At 43.5% G+C, this 23,292-nt stretch overlaps 2 protein-coding genes across 9 annotated transcripts in view; one reads left to right on the top strand and one right to left on the bottom strand.

Moving 5' to 3' along the window:
- Nucleotides 1-12,329, top strand: part of ENTPD5 (ectonucleoside triphosphate diphosphohydrolase 5 (inactive)) — a 37,545-nt gene extending 25,216 nt beyond the window's left edge. For all 8 annotated transcript variants that reach the window (XM_084893464.1, XM_084893457.1, XM_084893463.1 and 5 more), the window contains 6 exons: nucleotides 1,423-1,524; nucleotides 2,183-2,323; nucleotides 3,433-3,489; nucleotides 4,189-4,304; nucleotides 8,723-9,528; nucleotides 9,729-12,329. In XM_084893464.1, the coding sequence (XP_084749590.1) occupies nucleotides 1,423-1,524; nucleotides 2,183-2,323; nucleotides 3,433-3,489; nucleotides 4,189-4,304; nucleotides 8,723-8,809 (503 nt within the window). In that variant the 3' untranslated portion in view covers nucleotides 8,810-9,528; nucleotides 9,729-12,329. The remainder of the gene's footprint in view (nucleotides 1-1,422; nucleotides 1,525-2,182; nucleotides 2,324-3,432; nucleotides 3,490-4,188; nucleotides 4,305-8,722; nucleotides 9,529-9,728) is intronic.
- Nucleotides 12,330-12,459: 130 nt separating this feature from the next.
- On the bottom strand, nucleotides 12,460-23,235 carry COQ6 (coenzyme Q6, monooxygenase). The gene is made up of 12 exons (XM_084893286.1): nucleotides 22,988-23,235; nucleotides 20,827-20,961; nucleotides 19,763-19,821; nucleotides 19,378-19,501; nucleotides 17,442-17,572; nucleotides 16,668-16,775; nucleotides 16,291-16,353; nucleotides 16,007-16,114; nucleotides 13,534-13,736; nucleotides 13,339-13,454; nucleotides 13,033-13,199; nucleotides 12,460-12,593 (listed from the first exon to the last, which is right to left on the bottom strand). The coding sequence occupies exons 1-12, from the start codon at nucleotides 23,151-23,153 to the stop codon at nucleotides 12,564-12,566; spliced, it is 1,410 nt and encodes a 469-aa protein (XP_084749412.1). The 5' UTR covers nucleotides 23,154-23,235; the 3' UTR covers nucleotides 12,460-12,563.
- Between the last annotated feature and the right edge of the window lie 57 nt (nucleotides 23,236-23,292).

Genomic DNA, 23,292 nt, shown 5'->3' on the forward strand with positions numbered 1-23,292 from the left:
CCAGCGGGGTTCTGGATTGCGAGAGGGCGCAGGCCAGGCCGAGGGACCCCACTAGTGCACAAATTCGTATGCCAGGCCTCTAGTAGGTTATACAATGGACATAATGGCAAATTCTTTTTTTCCTTTGAGTTCAGATAAGTTTTGGTATGCATTATTAGTCATTTCTAGAATAAGGTCTGTTTGTATGGGGCAACAGCCTGTGGCCAGAAGGCTGAAGTATCTGCAGAAATTCAAGACTCACAGAATGAATTTGGTAGGAGCTTGCTCAAGCCCTTGGCTTTACATGGGAGATGCAGATGCAAAAAAAAAAAAAAAAAAAAGAAAAAAATTCCACTTGCAGGGTGGAATAGCTGAGCAACTCCATTCACCTCTTCACAGGTGGTAGAGGGTTAAAAGCTCAGCTTTATTTCTTTTTTTTTCTTTTTTTTTTTTCCTTTGATTCTTTTTCTTTGCATGTTTTTATTGATTTTTTAGAGGAAAGGAGAGGGAGAAAGAGAGAAACATCAACATTGATTGGCTACCTCCTGCATGACCCCTGTTGGGGATCAAGCCCACAACCTGGACATGTGCCCTGACCAGGAATCAAACAAGCAACCTCTTGGTGCACGAGATGATGCTCAACCACTGAGCCACACAGGCTAGGCAAGAGCTCAGCTTTTGTGGTCAGATAGAATTGGGTTCAGTTTTGTGATTTGGGGCAAGTTAGCTACCTTTCTGTGCCCCTTTCCTCACCTTAAGTAAGATTTTGCATTTAAAACACTTTGTATTTGCAATAATAGCCAGTAAGCTATTATTGTGATGATTTAAGTTTACAAATGTGTTTCATTTAAGCCTCACAACAACCAATGAGAAAAGTAGAACAGTATTTTCTCCCGCTTTTTAGAAAGGAGGAAACTTAGTCCATTGTAGGTTTGGGATTTCTCTCGGATGTGATGAAAGCCATGGTTCCCTCCACCAAATGCACTTATGACAGAAATGTGCTCATAGTTTTAGGGGCTTCACCAACACCATGAAGCCCATCTATGAACCCTGTTAAAAATTCCTGCCCTAGGCCGGGACCGGTTTGGCTCAGTAGATAGAGCGTTGGCCTGCGGACTGAAAGGTCCCGGGTTCGATTCCGGACAAGGGCATGTACCTTGGTTGCAGGCACATCCCCAGTGGGGGGTGTGCAGGAGGCAGCTGATCAATGATTCTCTCTCATCGATGTTTCTAACTCTCTATCGCTCTCTTCCTCTCTGTGAAAAATCAATAAAATATATATTTTTTTAAAAAATTCCTGTCCTAGGATGTAATCATGGAACTAATTTAATATGATTTGAAGGCCCAGCCACCTTGGTGATTACTTTCCACCTTAGTGGCTTCTTGCTTGCCTCCCTCTCTCATCCTTGCCTCTTACTTTGTGGTCTGGTGTTTTTCTTTCAGGGACTGAGGGACATACTTTTAGAAGTGCCTGTCTACCAAGATGGTTAGAAGCAGAGTGGATTTTTGGGGGCGTGAAATACCAGTATGGCGGCATCCAAGAAGGCAAGTGATTTTTTTTTCACTGGTTGAAATTATTTTTATAGTAAAAGTCTGGAGAAGTTCCAGAAACTTTTTACATAGCCCAAGAGAAACTTGTCATATTGCAGAGACTCGTTGCAAAGAGATCTTGGTATGCCTCTAAGAAATAGTGGGAAGTGACAATGAATAGCTGTCACTCTGTATCCTGTTCTTTCCCTGGCCCGGTGTTGTGGATCCATTATACCTGGGGTCTAATGCATTAAGGGTCTCTGCCCTCAGCAGGATGAAACTTAAAATTGAGATCATAGGGAGAATAATTCACTTTAAGTTTTATAAAAGGCACAGACCTTGAAATCAAGAAAGAACTTGATTTTTCTAGTAAAGGAAGCAGGCAAGCCTTCTAGCTACTTCTCATAAGCACTATGAAACGTAATGTGAGGCTCTAGGCTGATTAGGCTGTTTTTGATGAGCACAAGTTAGGGAGGGGAGCTGCATAGAGAAGCAGGTGCCTTTCCTCCAGACCAGCAAGGCTATGGAAGTTTGCTCATCTCTGTAAGCCTTTTGCCCTGAGCCTCAGTGTGCCTTGTTTCCTCCTCCTGACTCCTCGTTGGCTCCAGTAGCTTGCCTCAGAGTGGTCCCTTCCCCTATCATTTTTCTCACCTTGTGCACTTTGCCCTGGCAGGGGAAGTGGGCTTTGAGCCCTGCTATGCTGAAGTGCTGAGGGTGGTCCAAGGAAAACTTCACCAGCCAGATGAGATCCAGAGGAGCTCCTTCTATGCTTTCTCTTATTACTACGATCGAGCTGTGGACACGCACATGATTGGTAAGTTCACTCCAGGTGTCAGGTCAGGGAGGACATTGGGCAAGGTTCTGGTGGGAAAGGGAGAGGGATTGTCTGAAATGCTTGGTCGGAGGTGATCATCCTATTCTTCTTCAGTGCTGTATGTCAACCATATTTTAATAAAAAATAAAGTATGTGCATTTTATTTTATGTCATTTATACCTCAATAAAAAAGTAAAAAAGACTTCACGTAAAAATTTAAGGCCACTAGTAACTAGTGACACCTGTTACTCAAATGGAAGGGGGCATATGATTGAGAATCTTTTAGAGCTAGAAAATGGCCTTAAATTTTTACGTGAAGTCTTTTTTACTTTTTTATTGAGGTATAAATGACATAAAATAAAATGCACATACTTTATTTTTTATTACAATATGGTTGACATACAGTATTAGTTTCAGGTGTACAAAATAGTGATTCAACATTTATTTATCTTACAAAGTGACCTCCACTGTAAGTCTAGTAACCATCTGTCACCGTACAAAGTTTTTACAATATTGTTGACTATATTCCCTATGTTGTACATTACATTGCTGGATCTATTTATTTTATACTGGAAGTTGGTGCCTTTTGGATCCTTTACCTTTTTTGCCCATCCTTCCACCCCTCTCCTCTCTGGCAACTATCAGTTTATTCTTTATATTTGTGAGTCTGTTTCTTTTTTTTTGTTTTTAGAGTCCACATATAAGTGATATCATATAGTAAATTTAATATTTAAAACCATATATATTACCCTAAAGTTTCCTCCTCCCTCTTTATAACTTTTTTTTTTTTATCACAGTAGTAATGTTTTTATTTAGCTATGATGATGTATGTATGTAATCTGTCATGGCCTGAGATATGAATTTCTATTTTCTAACATGTTTTTGTAAATGAATCAAAATTTTTATTGTGGTTAAATACATACAACATAAAATAGATTATAAAAAACAGAATACATAGATTATTTTGTATGAATATCATGTTATTTAATCCATTCTCTAATGTTGGGAATTTTATTTCCTTTTTTCTTTATTACAAATCTCACTAGGATAAATTTTCTTATGTTTCTTTGATACTTTTTAACATCAGCTACTCTTTTGCTTCATTTCAGATTATGAAAAGGGGGGTATTTTAAAAGTTGAAGACTTTGAAAGAAAAGCAAAGGAAGGTAAGTGTCAGTGGCAGCCCTTAGCAGTGAGTGTGTGAGAGTGTACAAAGTCCAGTGACATTAACGTGTCCTGAAGTTCCACAGCCAGCAGAAAGCCTCTCAGAGGCTGGTTTCCTGTGTTTGCCAGGAGCTTAAAGCATTAAGTGGCATCGAAAAATAAAAGAATAGAAGAGCTTTTAGGAAAATGGTGAAAACCTGCTTTTCTACATTTAGTGTTGTTTTTTTAGTTGAAATAGTGTTATCAGTGCTAATGAAACACCAAGCACCAAAATACATGGGAAATAGCCACAGCGGTTTCCTGGAAAGAGTCCATTGAAAACATAAATAAATAATCTTATTCATTGTTCCCAAAGTAATGCTAACTGGTATTTCCCTGTCCTCAGGGCCTCAGCATTAATAATATGTAAGGGATGTGGTTGAATTAAGCCCAAAGAATAGACATAGAAATTTAGCAAATAAATGAGGGTCCATGTAAACTTGAGTACCGTAGATAAGATATCACATCAGAAATATGCAAGTTCTTAAGACACTGCAGTCTTGTAGAACTATCAGTGCACAGTTCTAGCCTCTAAGACTCCTAGGCATCAGCCAAATAGAGAATTCTGCTTTGCTTATTCCAAGTCTATATTTAGAGAAAATCAAACACCTCTCAGTTGGCTGCAAACTTGAATTCCACTCTTTTCTCTCTCTCCCCTTCAGTGTGTGACAACTTGGAAAATTTCACCTCAGGCAGTCCTTTCCTGTGCATGGATCTCAGCTACATCACAGCCTTGTTGAAGGATGGCTTTGGCTTTGCAGACAGCACCGTCTTACAGGCAAGAGAAAGAGCAGAGGAGTCTCATAACAGACTTCTTCTCTGGGAGTTGGGAAGAGCACTATAGGTGGGATTATGAGGATTTTTATTCGGGCTGTGGACAAGCACTGTGCAAGGCACTATGAGTGTGAGAAATTACCTCAATGCAAAGGCAGTTCCTAAGTATGTTACCAGGAAAGCTGTCCTAGAGGTCACAGAGCAGAAGGCTTACAGTCCAAATGAAGATGCCCAGGCCCCGTGGTTTATTAAATCAATTTCGAAACTCAGGACGAGAAGCAACAGGAAAGAAATGGGACAGGTGAACACACAGTGTAGGGTGCAAGCAGGTTGGAAGTGCCACACTTCCTGAATTTTGGGTATGTATATCCTAATTCCCTCTGCTGCTGCTGACAGTGTGGTTCGTTGCAAGTACTAGAACTGAAGTTTAATCAAGGGGGCACAAAGACAGAGGTGCCTGGTGCCATTGCACAAATTTCCACTATTTGGAGAGGCATAGAGGCAAGTACGTTATCTGGCAATATTAGCCCACTCAGCCCATTAGATGGTCTTATTTGGCAGAGGACATGAGGGACCAGAAGGGTGCCACTAACAAGTGGCTTAAGACCTCATGAATGTTGAATACCTGTGTATATGTAGTATGTCATATATATGTGATATGTGCCTTGTATATTTCGTGTCTCTTGAATCTTGGGTTCTTCTTTATCTTCCTATCTCTGTCCAGGCAGGCTCAACATTGGAGTAACTTATTTATTTGTTTTAAATACATCTTATATCTTTCATCCATCCCATTTTCTTGTTTTCAGTACAGTACTTGAATAAGTGCACATATGTTTATGTCAATGAAAGAATGTCCAGTATTAGAAAAAGTCTTATAAGAGTTTATTTCAGCCAAAATGCCTACTATTGCTAGAAAGCAAAATCTTAGTAGATTGGGAAAATGCTCCAGAGAATGGCAGTTTGCAGTTTATTTTATACACTAGAGGCCTGGTGTACAAAATGTGTGCACGGAGGTGGGGTTTCTCAGCCTGGCCTGCACCCTCTCCAATATGGGACCCCTCGGGGGATGTCTGACTGCTGTCATTCAGACATTCCTCTCACAATTCGGTAAGACTGGCTCCTAACCACTCGCCTGCCTGCTTGCCTAATTGCCCCTAACCACTCTGCCTGCCAGTCTGATTGCCCCTATTTTGCCCCCCTGCTGGCCTTGCTGACTTGATCTCACCACCAACTGCCCTTCTCTGCCAGCCTGATCTTGCCCTCAACTGCCCTCCCCTGCAGGCCTGATCTCACCCCCAACTGCCCTCCCCTGGTGACCTGATCACCCCTAACTGCCTCTGCCTTGGCCTCCAACACCATGGCTTTGTCTAGAAGGAAGTCCGATGTCTGAAAGATGGCTGGTCGACCTGGTCTAATTAGCATATTACACTTTCAGGGGTCCTCAAACTTTTTAAAGTGGGGGCCAGATCACGGTCCCTCAGAGAGCTGGAGGGCCGGACTATATGAACTAGTAATTCCTACTGTAACACCTCGGCTGCGCTCACTGCCCAAAAAACCTGGCGGGCCGGATCAGACTCCTCTGCGGGCCGCATGTGGCCCGCGGGCCGTAGTTTGAAGACCCCTGAATAGATAGATTATATAGGATAGGATTGCTTAAATGCAGGGGAAAAGGCCTTTTTCAGCAGGAGATGCTCTTGGCAGATAAAAACACATAATCCCTATATCTGGACTGATAGCCAGCTATATACACTATACTGCCAAATAGGTCATTTAAAAATTGAATCACTTTCTTACACCTTACACCAAACAGCTATGGCCCTTAAAACCCCTCCTCAGCCCTCACCTTAGGTTCTGCTTTCTAAGTTCACCCTCGGTTCTGATTGGTAGGTCGGTTTCTATGCCAGTTAGTGTCAAAAGCTCCACCTCCTAGGCAGCCATTGGCTTCTTGCACTTCACCCAGATTTGGTTATGATTGGTCGGTTTCTATGCCAGTCAGCATGTCTGGGCCTATCTCCGGGCTTGATCATAGAAGTGGAGCTGAACAGCAGCCGTCCCAGGCTGCTGGCAGCAGGCTAAACTGCTAACCTCTGGGGGAGAGAGAGAGACTTGGCTGCTGGTGAGGCCAGAGAGAGAAGCAGGGTGATCAGAGAAGCTGCCACTGCTGATCAGCCCCGCCTCTCTCTTTCCGAGAGGGCAGCAGTTCAGCCTGCTCGCCTGCTGTTCACGCAGCCTGACGTTTGGTTGAGCCTCCAGTCATTGTGGATGTTGCAACCCTGAGTCTTTGTATATATAGGTTAGAATCAAAGGAGGAGATATAAGGGGGTTACATGAAATCTATTTGGTGATAGATTAGGGAGGTGGGAGAAAGCAAAGTGGAGAAATCTCTGAGATTAGATAAAAGTAAAACACAGAGATGCATCTTACACATCGGTGGGTACAAGTATTTACGGTACAACGAATGGCATGTGGGCAACAATACAGCAGTGTGGTCTGGTGCTCTGGTGTGGGTGGTTGTGCCTTCGAGGGGTCTGGGAAATAAAATTACCCTGACATTTCAAAGGTTTGTTATCTTAGATGCACAAAGAAAATAGACAATTTCAAAGGTAAAGGTTGACCTTTCTCAAGGAACCTACAGGCCTAGGACATGACTATCCACCATGACTCACTTTTAGTTAGGATTTTTAACGTTCAGACCACCTTGAGCTTGTCAGGTTTACTCTGTGCCCCTTTGTCATCCACAGTTACAAGGATGAGTAAGATGTAATCTTTGTCCTCAGATATGTAGTCTATTAAAGGAGATGGCACAAGGCAGCTCTGAACTTTGGGGTCAAGTAAGTAGGCTACTCTTTTTGAGCCTCCTCCCCCCGCCTTGCGCCATTTCCCCTTCCTGTTTCATCAGTTCCGGATGAGTTTCTATAACCCAGTTTGTTGGGTTATACAGATGTCATAAACTCATTCATACTAAGGTACTTGGACTTAATGTATTTTGCCTGCCAAGAACATCAGCATTTAAGGGGCTTAGGACAGGAGAGTTACTTGACAGTAGATTAGTACCATGTTCTTTAAAGCATGGGCTTTGTTGTCCATCAGATCTGGACTCAAGTTCTGATTCTGCAAGCTTTCTGGCTCTGTGACCTTAGATGATTTACTTCCTCTCTAACTTTTAGATTCCTCACCCAACCTTTGAGTTCCTATTTTATAGGACTGTTACAAAAATTGAGATAATGCCTGTGAAGCACATTACCTGGCACATAGTATAAGTTATTAGTATTGATGTTGCTAGTAGTTGAGGAGAGATTTGTGGATTAGAGAGGTCATTCTAAGCCCTTAGTACATAGTACTGAGTTAATATCATTCTCTATTTAAGCATCAACTATAACCAAATCATTTAAGGACAAGTTTCTGCCATTTCCAGTGCTGGCATCCTTTTGCTCTTTGATTTCAGTGGCAACAAAATTTAAATCAGGGGTGCACAGTCCTGCCTGAGCTAGCTTCACTTCAGCATCTGTATCTTTAGGCTGTCAGCCCAGTCCTCAGAACAGGGGAGAGCATTTGATTGGGGGACACTCCCCGTTTGACTCAGCTATCTCAGACAAAACCTCAAGATTCACACGCCATTCTCCCAGAGTTTGGCCCAATGGACTAGATTGGATTTCCTTAGGTCAACAAAGTGTTGTGTCATAATACTCAGTACTAGAAAGACAGACTAAAACCAATCCACTGGTTTCCAAACGTGTGTGTGTGTGTGTGTGTGTGTGTGTGTGTGTGTGTGTGGTGGTGGTCTTCACTTAACAAAAGCTTATGCAGAATGCCAGTAACACTGGTATGTGGAGCATCTGGTTGAAGCAGAGGTACAGGACTCCTTCACCACGTGGCCCCCTTTCTCTCTGAAGCGCTTTCAAGGAACCCTCGGGATTCTGAAGAAAACAGTTTGATAAATACCAACTAAATCCCTTTTATGTAGTTGAGAAAATATGGTCTAACTTGGAGTCATGAACGAATTGAGGCTCATCCCGGCCTAGAACGCCTTAAAAACCTTAGGTGGTTAATAGTGCTTAAGAAGACGCAATTACAAAATATGAGTGGGGAAGCTTATTAGTATGTGCTTTCATACCTCTAAATCTATCCCCAGCTGCTGTTGTATTTAATTTCAGGATTAGGGAAAGAGTCCCACAGGTCCTGTCTGGAAAGCCTGGGTGAGACCACTTTCTGGGCCAGAAGATTCAGGGATCAGCTTGGCAGGGGATGGTAATAGGCCACGGCAGGGAGGAAACGTGCAGAAATGGGTTGTGGGGAGGCCTCCAGACGGGCTACTTCCCATTCGCCTTGGTTTGGCTTTGTGGTTGACCTTGGCCCAGGTCGTGCTTGCTAAAGTTGAAAACTGAATGAAAATGTGAAGGCCTTTTTTCTCCTCCCCAACAGCTCACAAAGAAAGTGAACAACATAGAGACAGGCTGGGCCTTGGGAGCCACCTTTCACTTGCTGCAGTCTCTGGACATCTCCCACTGAGGCCACACTCGCCCTCCGAGGCCTGCATTTGCCAACAACCTTTTAACGGGAGAAGAAGAAAAGACTCGGTCATGTTATGAGGAAGTCTGGAAACCACCTGGATTGAAACCCAGCAGCTGGTTTCATCAGGAGGAAGAGGTTTTTGTAGACAGCTCTTGTCCTTACGTCTAGAGATTTGGGTTTAATTTTACACATCTAATAGGAACTGGTACCTAACCATACTGCTTGCACAGCTGGTACTAGAGTCTAAATTTTTTAGCATGCTTGTGTGTCACAGAGAGCCAAAAGGAATAACTTTGGAACTTAACCAAAGAAAAATCTCCTTCAACCCTTTGGTATATTTTTCCTCCCTGCACATTACCTTGTCCCACCCTTATCATACCCATCCACCCACCTCCCTAAAAAAGAGAGGAAAGAAAAAAATACCTGGTTTTGTAATTCAAGAGGAAAAAAAGGTACCATCTCTGAAGTTGTGTGGTTCTGCTTTGTGCTCGCTCCAATCAGCCAGCTGAGAGCCGTCCTCTTAGCAGGAGGGAGAGCAACGCCTTCTGTATAGCCTTCAGAAAAGGGGCCTTCCAGCCTCCAAGGACAAGTTTTGGGAGTGTGGCTGCCTTGTATAGGCCACCTTCTTTTAATCAACTTTTTATGTCAACCGTGAGATTAATGAATCTGAACACCTTCTAGGAATATGTTTATTCAGTGCCGGTACTTCCTTCTAGGCCAGGGGTCCTCAAACTTTTTAAAGTGGGGGCCTGATCACGGTCCCTCAGAGAGCTGGAGGGCCGGACTATATGAACTACTAATCCCTACTGTAACACCTTGGCTGCGCTCACTGCCCAAAAAACCTGACGGGCAGGATCAGACTCTCCTGGGGGCTGCATGTGGCCCGCGGGCTGTAGTTTGAAGACCCCTGTTCTAGGCTCTGTTTAGTTTGTCATCCTAAACTTACTTCTTTGTATTTCTGAGAAGCACATCCCTATCCTACTATTGGAGGATCTAGATTTTGGCCATAGCTCCTTTCAGTTTGCCCTTTTGTTCTGTTTATAATGTCTCCTCTACTTGGCCCCTGATCATTTTAGCTGCCATCTCCTAAATTGTCTAGTTCCAGGGTTTCTGATACCCTTCTCCATGATAAGCTAACATTTTATTTCATTGGCCATTTTGGCCCTCATACTATGGATTCTTTTTTTGTGTTGGAATGCTCTGAGCCCTTCATTATCTTGTTCTTTCCCATAGGACTATCGCCTGCTTCTTGTCGGCCCACTCAGTGCCCTTGGGCTGAAGGACTGGCTCTTTGACCTTGGCTCTTTACCTCCAGCTTCTTTCTAGCAGTTTGTATCTTCCTCACTTGTAGCTATCACAATGGACTTTCTTTCGGCTCTCTCACAAAAAAATGTTAAGCTCCTGGCCCTCACACTACTTCCTTTTTTAAAATTATTCCACCGAGTCAATAAGTGGTTAACATCCGATGTGCAAGTAACTAGCCAATTTTTTTCTTTATTCCCCACATTTTAGTGTGTGTGGTTTTTTGTTTTGTTTTTTAATTTCATTGTGGAATTTCTTCAGATTTTTCACACTGACTTTTATTATACCAAGGTCGCCTTGATACCCATCGTCTTCCTCAAAAATGCTAATATATAATAGAATCTTTAGATTTGGAAACAGCCCAAAGATATAATCCAGTCTTCTAACTTGCAGAATCCCCTTAACATTTCTAAGTAGCTGTATTTTGCTTCTGGTTATGCATGTTTTGAGACAGCTCATTGCATTTGGGACAGCACTGATGTTAAAAATCCCGTATGTGGAGCTGCAGTCTCTCCTCTCAGTGGTCTTCTCTCGTCCCTCCTTCCATAGCCTTTCCATCTCTCGTCCCTCCTTCCATAGCTTTTCCATTTCTCATCCCTCCTTCCATAGCTTTTCCATCTCTCATCCCTCCTTCCATAGCCTCTCCATCTCCTGAAGGAAATTCCTTGCAAGTCCTTTGTGGTCTCTTCTTTAATAGGACACTTGGCTTCTAGACCCCTTACCATTGTGTCACACAGTCATACACTAAATGTTGTTCCATACAATTCCCAAGAGGTAAGCTGTGTTCACTAAAGACTCCGCCAGTTTGACGGTCGAGAGAGGCAAGATTCCCTGGTCTTTGTCCTAGCTTGTCTCTGAAGATTTTCTTATGGACAGAAGCTGTTCAGACTTCTTCGGTCATCCCAGGTACCTCCAGAACTCTTGAGATGTGTCTACCTAAATTCTGATAATCTTGATTAGAACATCTAGAGAGAATTAACAAGTTTATCCATGTTAGGAGCAATATGGAATAAGAATTTTTATTTCTTAGAAAAAAATTGATTTTCTGCCCCTTGTTGTACCTTTTGGGCTTCTTATTGAGGAATCCTATAGTGTCTAATATTGTTGGTTAAGTTTATTTTCTATAAATGTGTTTACATTTTTAAATACTTAGGACCTGACCTGGCACATAGTGGATGTTGTGCATTAACATCATCATATGAAGAACATCCTCTGTGGGTTACGGAGGGCTTTGCAAGATGTGCCTTAAAATTCTTCCCATTTTGCCTGATTTTATTTGCATACTTTTGGAGAGTCCATGTTCTCCTTTCCCGGGCTACCTTTCCCGTTTTTGTAAAAGATGACCTTTTCCCCTCCCGTTCAGTGTGGATCTTTCTAGACTCTGCTAGTAGTCTTACAACTTACACATTAGTTGCCACTTTCATTCTGGGCACATCTTTCCAGAGAGTCCAGGAACATTTGTGAAACTATCACTTTTTACTCTAGTATCTTATAAATTTTGTACATTTGTCTGAAAAGCTCCCCTATTAAAACATATTTTTCATTCCTTCAATAACTAAGCTAACCTAAACTAAGAATAGTTTAGCTTGGTTCAAAAGCAGACTATTTCTTCTCATTTCATCATCAAATCAGACTTTTGGGCAAAATTTTCTCTGCAGTATACAAATCTAATGGGTTCCCAAATCTCTTCAAGAGTCATCTCTGTACTGTGAAGTGAGTTCTTCAAATACCCACTTCAAAGACCCCTACACCCATCAGCCACCAGTCTGCAACCAAATATGACAAAGTCTGCTGCTAAGTAATCAGATTATCCCTTTGACCTGGCTCCTGAAGTTTTCAAACCTGTGCAATGAAACTATTTATTGTTTTGTCACTGGACAGAAATGGTTCCAGAGAGGAACCATAAATAAAATGGAAATCCGGTGCTGTGATAAGGAAGTAATAATGAACAAGATTTGGTTTTCTTTTTAGAAAGTCCAGTGCACCTACAACAAAGGTTAAAGCAATTTATTTTTAATTTTAAAACAGTAATTTGAACAAAAACGCATCAATTGAATATTTCTAATTCTTCTTTATCAAAAGATAATTGTATAAATTTATGACCAGCATTTTTAAAAAAAAACCTATAGAGCTTATCTTTAGAAAGGATCGTTAACAAGTGAAAATAAATGAGATAGCACCTTAATGATTTGTTTTAGTAATAAAAAATTCTTTTTTTTCAACAAAAATCATAATAGTCTTCCTTTCGGGTTTTTCTTGGCTTGGTTTATATACCCTTCCTCCCAGCAAGTTATCACTCATTGTTTGGGTTCCACAAACCTCTTAAATAAAGGAGAAAAATAAAGTAGAGAATGTTAACACAAAGTCAATTTATTAAATCTCGAAACTGTATGATGGCCTTGGGAAAAGATGTTTATTTTTCTTCAATATAATCTGCAGAAGAGGACATTCATTTGCTTGCAAAGGCCATAATCTGTTCCTAAAGAGAAATGAAACAAAGTGAGTGATTCTCTGAAACTGTGAGGGCGGGTGAAGAAAATGCTTTCAAGTATCCAAAGTGATTAAAGCAAAAACTCAGCAAAAGTCCCAGATAGACATTCTTCACAAGAGTCCCTCCAAAGTGCCTTTAAATGGACATTCCTCAGTAGAAAAAGCTGACCAAGCAGCAAAAGGAGCTGAAGCATCTTTATCTTTGAAAGCCCCTATATGCTACTTTAACCCTTCCTTATACTGTATTAAATTTCTTCCTAGATAGGCCCTAGCACCCAAGCCCAGCACAGTCTTTTTTGTTCATTATCACTGGGGAAGATTAAAAGGGTAATTTTACAGCCAAGAAAATTAATTCAAATGAACTAAATCATTGGAAAGTCACTCCTCAGTGACCAAGACTCTTCAGAGAGCCGTGAGCGACCTCTTACTTTGAGTGGAGACACTGCGTTTGTGGCCTGCAAGCCCCACGTCCTGAGCAGCACGAGAGGGGTAGCACTGGTGGAGTAGAGCCTTTTCAGCAGGTCAGTAGCAGCCAGGAGAGCAGTGTTGTGACGTTGTCGGTCTGTCTCATAGCCTGTGAGGTGGCTCATGGAGCCTGGAGGAAAAAGGAAAGTTATGCCCTAATCCCATAGTGAAGTTTTCTCTCCTAGAAAAGCACACACACATGTCCATCACATCTAGCTACTGAGGGGCTTTCAGGGTCCTGATTTTCCTTAAGGTTCCAGAATCCTTACCTAAGTCTTTCCCATCGAAGGCTGCAGTTCTGAGGTGATGGACCAAGCTGGAGATATCCCCAAAGCCCATGTTGACACCTTGTCCTGCCAGGGGATGAACTCTGTGGGCTGCATCCCTGCAGACGAAGCAGAGTTGAGGTGTGGCCTCCAGCAGCAGAGAGAGAAGGGAGGAGCTCTGCTCGGCCGTTATCTTACCCGATGAGCGCCAGCCGAGGCCGGACGTACTCAGCAGCATGTCCCAGCCCGAGAGGAAACAGCACTCGGCTCTTGGCGTCCACCTTGGCTACGCTTGGCGGCAGCTGGCGAGCCGAGACCTTAGTGGGCTTCAGAAAGGCAACAGCCTGGTGCAGCACGGTGCTGGCCGAGTCAACAAAGTCTGTGTGGTTAGCATCACTCCACTGAGAAGCATCAGCCACAAAACGAAAGTGGAATTTCATCAGTGACTAGCAGGGCATTAAAAATTCAACAAGGAAACTTTTTATAACAAAAGCCAAAGGCAATGGTACCTAACATGCCTAAAACAATCTAGACCCCAAGTGACAAGTCCATCCAATAAAGGTAAAACAGATTCCAGCTTGTAGGATCAAGCCAAATTGCTCAGCTGCCCCTGCCTACCTCTGACCTTGATCTTTTACTAGTCTCTAACTTCAATAACCTGCACCAGCCACACTAGCTCATTCTACAACATCCTCTTGCTTCTGACACTCCCCTCTGCTTAGAATGTCCTCCCACTGAGACTTCACCAGGACCTCACCTCAGAGCACCCTGAGGCTGTCAGCTCTTTTTATAAACCTTTCTCCAAACTCGCCTGTGTGTGCTCACCTCTATGCTCCCAGAGCATCCTATGCATACTTCTACCACTGTTCTGAAATTGTCACTTATGTACCTTTCTCTTCACGTGACTATGAGCTGCCTAAAAGCAGGGACTGTGTCTCATTTGTCTATCACCAGATCCTTCTACATAGAAGGCGCTTGTAATTATCCATATAATAAAAGCCTAAGCAACTGTTACAGCAGAACTGAATGGCCAATTGTTATGATGTGCTTTGACCACCAGGGGGCAGATGGTCAACTCAGGAGCTGCCTCCTGTGGTCAGTGCTCTCCCACAGCAGGAGCACTGCTCAGCCAGAAGCCAGGCTCATGGCTGGTGAGCACAGCAGTGGTGAGAGTCTCTCCTGCCTCCATGGCAGCACTGCGGAGCAGCAAGCCAAGTGGTAAGAAGCAGTGAGCAGGTGGGTGATAAGGAGTCAGAGGTCCTGGGCTACAAGAGGGTGCAGGCCAGGCTGAGGGGGGAGGCCTCCAGTTGTGCACCAGGCCTCTAGTTGCTAAATGAATGTCCTACAGAGGCCTGTGCCAGGAATACCATTTCCCCGAAAATAAGACAGTGTCTTATATTAATTTTTTCTCCCAAAGATGCGCTAGGTCTTATTTTCAGGGGATGTCTTATCTTTCCATGCGCTAAGTCTTATTTTCGGAGGATGTCTTATTTTCGGGGAAACACGGTATATGCTAAATGGCTGGGAGGGAGGCAGACGGGGAGGGGGAGATAGCAGTTATCTCGGAAGCCGCTTCAGTATGTTTAGTTCCTTTTACTGTTGCTACTATAGAGCAGCAAAGCTTAAGTTCTTGGTGTGAATTATTAGTGAGGTAGCGGAGTTTGGTAGTTAAAACCACAGGCTTGAGGGAGAGCCTCATGTCAGATCCCAGCTTTGCACAAGAGGTAGGATCTTGGGAAAGTTACCTATCTCCTAATGAGCATGTTAACAGTACCTACCTCAAAGAGTCACTGATTTAAATACATACATACAGGTAAAACTCTTCACCTACACCGGTACATAGTAAGTGCTCAATAAATGTTACCAATTGTCGTATTAGTGAATTTAGATAGATGTAGCATTTAACGTTCAGAAATATTGTGCCCTATTATCTAAAAGCCATATTACTCCAGAATCATTACTATTTGAGCACCTATAATGTATGAGGTATGCTGCAAGTATTTTGCATAAAGTCTCTTGTCTTTGGACTTTTATTATTAATAATCCCTGAAAGGTTGGTATTTCCATTTTTAAGGAGATTTACAGTTAATACCAGTATTGAACCCATGTCTGTCTAAAGCAAGGGTGGGGAACCTTTTTTCTGCCAAGGGCCATTTGGATATTTATAACATCATTCAAGGACCATACAAAATTCATCAATTTAGAAATTAGCCTGGTATATCTGGTCAAACATTAATTAATTTACCCCTAATTCTTCGGCAGGGCCAGACCAAATGATTTTGAAAGCCTTACATGGCCCATGGGCCGGACATTCCCCACCTCTGGTCTAAACTTTTAAGACCCCCCACTGAAATGTGCTCCCCTCTCCAAACATTCTGATGAATTAGGCTTCGAAGGTTCAGGTTCCTGGGACCCAGCAGCTCCGCTCAAGATTACCTAAGAATTACAGCTTCAAAAGAGGCCAACGCTAACTTCCACCCCGGCAGCTGTTTCAATCAGCACAGCAGCAGCCCTATTGTTTGGATTTCCCTGAATGCCTCCTCCACATCATCCAGACCAAGCCTTTCAGTTACAGAAGGGCAGCTGGTTGATTAGTTCTTTTTCCTACTCAGAACTGCCTTTCTGTATCTACCCCTGCGACACCTCATCAGGCAGGCAGGCTGATACTCACAAAGGCAGAGTTAATGGCATCCACAAAGTTCTCCTCATCCATGCTCACCAGCTCTGCTGCATGCTCATGGGATGTGGACCACACCAAGGAACTCAAGGTGTCTGAGAGCTGTCACAAAAGAACACCATCAATACTGAGAGCTACAACTTCTGTTCTTGGGCACTATCGAGCATAAAGATATGAAGGAGAAATGAAGCTAGCCTGGAGATATTTCACCTGAAAATGGCTGAGAGAAAATGAAGTCCTAAAAGAGGGAGGCTGGACTACCCAGACAGAGTTCTTACCGGGAGCAGAGCGATGGGCCCAGAGGGAAGAAATCTCTGCCAAGCCACATTGTTTTCTGTGACCTGCCATAGAAAGGAGAACAGCTGTGGGAAGTACACATATTCAACACCAGCAGGGTCTCCAGGGTCTTATTTTTCTTTAATCCTCACCTGAGATATGTTTATTGATTTTAGAGGGAGAAGAAGGGAGAGACTGAAAAACGTCGATGTGAGAAAGAAACATCAATCGGTTGCCTCTTATATGTGCCCCAACTGGGAATCAAACCCACAACCTAGGCCTGCACCCTGACCAGAATCGAACCTGCCCTCTTTCGGTATACAGGACAGTGTTCCAACCAACTGAACCACACTGGCCAGGGCTGGGCTCAGGATCTTACCTCTGATAAATGCAGAGTAGCCACAACAGCAGACTGGTCATAGTCCCAGCTGACATTCTGGATTCCAGCAGCTTGCCGTACTCCTGAGTTGTGACCATCTGCACCGATCTGCACAGAGACAAGAGCCTGCTAAGTCTTACAATCTTTTAGTAAATGAAACTGCCCCAGAAGTTTGTCTCTGCCGCTTAAAAATTTCTCTAGTTCTAACTGCTGGCAAGCCCATCTATGGCAGACAACTTTTTATCATGCCTGCTCACTCACAGCCTCTAAAGGGGTGGCTCTACATATGTGACGCTGGCCTCAGCTAACGGACCAAAGCTGGACATCTGACCCACGAGGTGCCAGCCACAGGTTAAACTCAGCCAAATTCCCCTGCTATTTGGACTAGAAAGCAATAGGCAGGCACTAGAGCTGAACAGTCCTGATGTAAGATGAGGGATGGCTGCCGTGGAAAGGGAAAGCTGATGAGCAGAGGACTTACAGGACTCCTGGGAGGGAAAGAACAGCCTCAGTTTCTGATACTCTGGTTCCTGTCTCTGTGAGGCCAGCTGTCCTAACTTCAGAACCTAAGATGGTCCAGGAGATTTGGTCCTGCATAGGATTTACAATGAGACCATCTTAACTTGAGCTGGCTTACTGGGTACTGGTGCTTATAACCAAAAGCTTAACCTAAAATTAATATCAACTGTAGCTTAGATGAAAAACTAGAGGCCCTAGAATTGAGGCTAACATGTGAATATGCAAGACCCCTGCAAAATAAGAATCTTCAACTACCAACAATTTGGTCTGGAGGGTGCTGCCATCACCTAGGGTAATATGAACCCAAGGGCTGGAGTCTGCCATGGAAACGGGAAAAGGCCAGGTATAGCCGACGGCTTTGCTCCGGTACAGAACAGTCACTCGGTCTAGGGAGGTCAGAAGAGAGAACACAAAACATGAAAAAGACAGCCCACACAGGCTGAGGGAAAGCCATAACAACCTAAAGCAAGGTCCAGGACAGCTGTCTCCTGTCCTTTACTCCTAAACAAGATAAGTAAGATCTAAAAAAAACTCATGTGACTGGTGCTATTGTCTGAGAGCTGATAAACAACAGAATCCTCAGGGATGAATCAGTGTAAAAAAATTAATCTCTCAGTGAATTATCAGCCTGCAGCAGGCACTCGTCCCCTCCTGCTCTTCCAGTTCACTCTACGCTTCAATGAGCCCATGTGTGCTTTCAGAGGAAACCATGGAAATACCATGGCTCAAACTTCCAGATTTCATAACATTTTCTTCCCCCTGGAAACCGTTTTACTTCCTGACCAGAAAAAAGATATGCTCATTGTAAAAGTCTGAATAAAGAAAAGTTTGGGGGGGGGGGGGGGCAAATCATACCACCCAGAGACAGCTACAGTTAAAGCTTTGTCATAGAGCTGACCCAACAGTTTCTTATACAGGGACATGTGGTGCACAGCCTCACACACACTAATGGAATCATGTAGTATTTTTCTCCAATAGACTGTGGGACATGGTTCTAAGTTAGTAAATATTAGGTCTAAATTATCTTTAAAAGATGCACAGAAGCTCTTTACATGGGTGAACTATGTACCCATATCAAAAGCATTTAAGGTTGCTTCCAATTTTCTCTCTCTAGAATAACCCTGAAATATTTGCAAATCATATATTGAACAAGGAATTTATATCCAGAATACATAAAGGACTTTGGCCTGGCCGATATAGCTCAGGGGTTGACAGTCAACCTATGACCCAGGAGGTCACAGTGGATTCTTGATCAGGGCACATGCCAGGGTTGCAGGCTCGATCCCCAATGGGGAGTGTGCAGGTGGCAGCCAATCAATGGTTCTCATCATTGATGTTTCTAGCTCTCTCTTTCTCTCTGAAATCATTTTTTTTAATTTAAAAAAAAAAAAAAAAAAGAACCCCATAACTCACAAAAAGACAAATAATCCGGTTTTTAAATGGGCAAAAGATTCTGAAAACACCCTTCTCCAAAGACAAACAAATGACCAAAAAGCACATGAAAAGACACTCAGTCATCAGGGAAATATGATCCAAACTATAATGAGATACTATTCCATCGTCACAAGGATGGCTATAATTTTTTTTAAAAAAGGGATAGGAGCCCAGGCCAATTAGCTCAGTTGGTTAGAGTATCCTCCTAATATGCCAAGGTTATGCGTCTGATCCCTGGTTAGGGCACATACGAGGAAATGCAATTGGCAATAAAAAAGAATAAAGCACTGATACATGCTACCACATGAACACATCTCAAAAATACATTCAATGGGAGAGTCAGACACCAAAGAATACATATTTGTGAGTCTAACTCTATGAAATGTCCAAAACAAGCAAATCCCAAAAGACAGAAAGTAGACTGACTAGTGGTGCCAGGGGCTGGGGGTCAGATTGGGGAATATTATAAATGAGCTCCAGGTTTTCTCTGAGGTAATGGAAATATTCTAAAATTGTGTGATGATGGTGGCATAACTCTCTAAATAATAAAAATCACAGAATTGTACACTTATAATGGGTAAATTTTTTGGTATGTAAATGATACCTGAATAAAGCTGTAAAAGAAAAACAAGAAAAACCCTGAGCTAAGTAGCAGAATGTTTGTTTATGGTGCACATTCAGTACCTGTAAAAGGGATCCTTCCAGAAGAGATTCACCTTCCAGAGGATGACAGGACGATGGAGAGGCGGGAGCTCACCTGACACGGCCTCCAGCTGCTTCGTGAGCGCGTGCATGATGACGTCATTCTCCACTATGTAGCCCATGGCGTCCAGGTTGTCCTTGTCGAACATGATCAGGGCCTCGGAGCAGGCGTCCCACACCTGGCAGCACAAAGGGAGAGTCTGTGTCACAGCCCGAGGAAAAGGAACTTCACTCCAACCCGAACCCGAGCACTGCTTTCCCAATGACAGAGCAGAGCAACCACAGACTGTCAACCCCGCTGGCAGGACATCAGGCGAGAAGAAAATTCTGGGGAATGCTTTCCCCCACGTTCTTAGACTGAGAGTGGACCTGAATGTGGACTCCACTATCTTAGCACAAGACAGACCAAGGTATCCTGCCAAGAGTGACAAAGGGAGCACCTGCATTCGCCGAAAGGCTCTGTATCTCATGTTGCAGATGTGGTCCCAGGCTCCGAAACCTACAAAAGAAGCAAGTATGTAGAGACCCGAGCATCCTTCCTGGGCCCGCTCTGTCCCTCCGTCTTGTTAAGTTCGAGTTGTTCTCGGTGTTCTCCGTAACAGAGAAATACATCTGCGTTTGATGGCGGGAGCTAGGCTCCTCTGCTCCCCAGCTCCGATTACACAGTCTGAAAAAAGACCAGCTTTCATGACCAACAGGTCAAATCACATTGTAAAGTAGGGGAAATAAATAAGGAAATCAAAGCCATACTGTTCTTTTCCATCCTACTGAAGTTACAAACTCTGGATAAAGAGTACCTTCTGTTGATCTCCATGGCACTGAAGAGATTCACTCATTGAAGTATTTGCAGAGCACCTACAATGTGACAGACACTAGTACATTTCTAGGTGCTGAGCAAAAAGTGGAAACCAAATGGGCCAAGTCCCCACCTTTCTGTGGCTAACATTCTGACTTACTATTTGTAGTAAAAAACAAATACATAATACAATGTCAGCTGGTAGTATTATGAAGAAAAATAAAGCAGCAGAAGGGGCTAGAGAGTGATACGAGAGTCTTTTAGGTAAGGTGGTTCTAGTCAGGATAGTCTGAGGAGGGACTTAAAGACAGTGTGCTGACAGCTGGTTCCGTTTGCACACATGCATCTTCACCCCAAAAGCATTTATTACACGGGCTCCCTAGCTTCCCACAGGGCAAACTCTGGGAATGAAGAGGACTCTGCTCATAATTAGTTCGTGTAGTTTTAGTCCCACACGTTTATAATGACCCAACATCACAAATGAAGTCTACGCGATGGACCCACAAGTCCCAAGGATGTCTTCCTCAGACGGGGAATTGGCACGTTAACGATTTCAGAAACTACGTGCCAGGCTACCAACCACACCCCTCGCCCACCCTCCTCAGCGAGCCCTCCGCCCAGACGCTCTGACCCTGCCTCTGGGCACACCGGGAGGCCGAGAGGCCGAGAGAGGCGGAGACTGGTTCTGCGAGAGGACGTTCTACTCACTGCTGAGAAGCGTTGCAGAGCCGGGGGAAATGGAGCTGACCCTGTTGCTGTAAGTTTCTGGCAATTTCTCCAAAACTTTCTTTGGACCTGCTTCTAGCAACAGGATTTTCTTGTCATGAAAGTGAATATCATATCCTAAAAAAAAAGGGCAAACTTTTATATCACTTTAGGAAAATCAGAATTTATTTTTTCATTGCCAAGAGAAGCAATAATTCATTCCTTAGGTACAAATTTCTTACACAGCACACAAAAAGAGTGAGATGAAGCTCTCCTGGAGGAGCAGGGGTAGGGGAGATGGTCGGGCAGTTCCAGCACATATTTTTATATAAAATATAAAAATGTATGTAGAATACTTTAAAATATACCCATCCATAGCAAGTGCTTAATAATTGATAACTGTTTTCTAAAATTACTTTGAGACTCAAGCCCATCGGCTTATACAAAGCATTGTTTCCCCCAGTGTCCTAGGAGAGGAACCACTCTAATTCTCAAGTCAACAAACACTATTAATGATCTTTGTGAGGCCAGAAAAATCAATCTAATTTCTGAAAGTCACTGTACAGTTGTTAAAAGCAAAGTACTCTGAGTTTGGTGGCCTGGGTTTGAATTCAGATTCTGCTAGTGCCTGGTTGAGATTCTGGTCCTGACTTAACCTTTGCCAGGCAAGTTTTCTCATATAAGATATGAAAGTAATATCTACCTCACAGGGTAGTGAAGCAGCCTAAACTATAAGCATGAAAGCTAAGTTCTAACCTCACCTTATACAAAAAGTTTAACTCAAAGTAGATTATAGGTTTAAGTGAAAGAGCTAAAACTATAAAACTCTCAAAAGGAAGCTTAGGAGTGAATCTTCTTAGATATAACACCAAAAACACAAGTGGTAAAAGACTAGTAAGTTCAATTTCATCAAAATCAAAAACTTTTGACCCTAGCCAGTTTTGCTCAGTGGTTAGAGCATCAGCCCGGACTGAAGGTTGTGGGTTCAATTCCAGTCAAGGGCATGTTCCTGGATTGTAGGCTAGATCCCCATCACTTAATGAATGGACAAAACATATTATATCCACACGATGGAATATTATTCAACCATAAAAAGGAATGAAGTATTGGCACATGATACAGCCTGGATGAACCTTGAGAACACTAAGTAGATTTCACCTAGATGGAAATGTCCAGTAAAGGCAAATCTACAGTCAGAAAAATACATGAGTGGTTGCCGAGAGCAGTGATTTGCAACCAGTGTGCTGCAGGAATTTTCAAAACATGCAATCCCTGACTTGTCAGAGGCACTGACCTCTTTTCCTTCAGACTGTCCAATTAAAAAATGACAACTGCCAACACAATAGCTGTTAAGTGTGAATTAGTCAAAATTATACCTATTTTTTTGTCAGATCGGCAAAAAATATATATTTTGGTGTGCACAGAATTTCAGTAATTAGTTTATGTGTGCCATGAGATGAAAACCATTGAAAATCACTGGCCTAGAGCTAAGATTGGGAGGAAATGAGCAGTGGCTGCTAATGAGTTCAGATTTCTTTTGGAGGTAATAAAAATGTTCTAAAATTTGTCGTGATGGCTGCACAATTCTGAGTACACACACACACACACACACACACACACATTAAATTGCATGCTTTTAATGGGTGAACTTTAACTCTGGCCCATAGCTCAGTGTGTTAGTGTCCCATACACCAAGGTTGCAGTCCCATCCAAACAAGAATCAACCAATGAATGCAAAAATAAGCGGGACAACAAATCCATGTTTCTCTCTCTCTAAACAATCAATGAATAAAATAGTGGTGAATGGGTGAAATTTATGGTATGCAAATTATATTTAAAAGAAGCTGTTAAAACACAGGAAGGAGGGGAGGGAAGAAGAGGGGAGAAGAATGCAACCATGCGCGACTGCTTGCAATTTCGCCCATAACTAAATAACCCTGAGCAGGTCTATTTCCCTACAGGTTGGAAGGACTCCTAAGGAACCGCCCACTTTTGACCCTTCGGCACCCCCAAGAACCAAACGCTTGCCCTGGGGCCAAGGGAAGGGAAGGGGCCACAAGATCTGCAACCCTCAGACTTTGGGGAAACGGTGCCAGAACTCCCTGGGTCCCCACAGCTCCACGGCCCCTCCCCCCCACACTACCGGCCTTGCAGAGGCGCTTACCCAAGGCACAGGCCATGGCGGCGCCTACCAGGCCTCCACCGGACACCACCACATCGTACACGGTGTCTGCCGGGGCACCGGCCCACCTCCGACAGGAGACCAGCGGGCCTCTCCGGGCAGCGGCAGGCGCAGCCCCTAACCGGCTCGCGGCCAGCAGAGCCGCCATGGTGCAGGCCCGCTTCGCGCTGGGCACCCCGCTCGGCCCGCTTCCGGGAGCACGTCCAGACCAGAGTCCGCCAATCACTTGCCGCCTCAGCCTCGCGGCCTCAGAACCGGAAATAGAACGTAGAAAGGGAATAGGCCAA

This window comes from Pipistrellus hanaki (genome assembly GCF_964339955.1).
Source record: "Pipistrellus hanaki genome assembly, chromosome: 1".
Taxonomy (NCBI): Eukaryota; Metazoa; Chordata; class Mammalia; order Chiroptera; family Vespertilionidae; genus Pipistrellus; species Pipistrellus hanaki.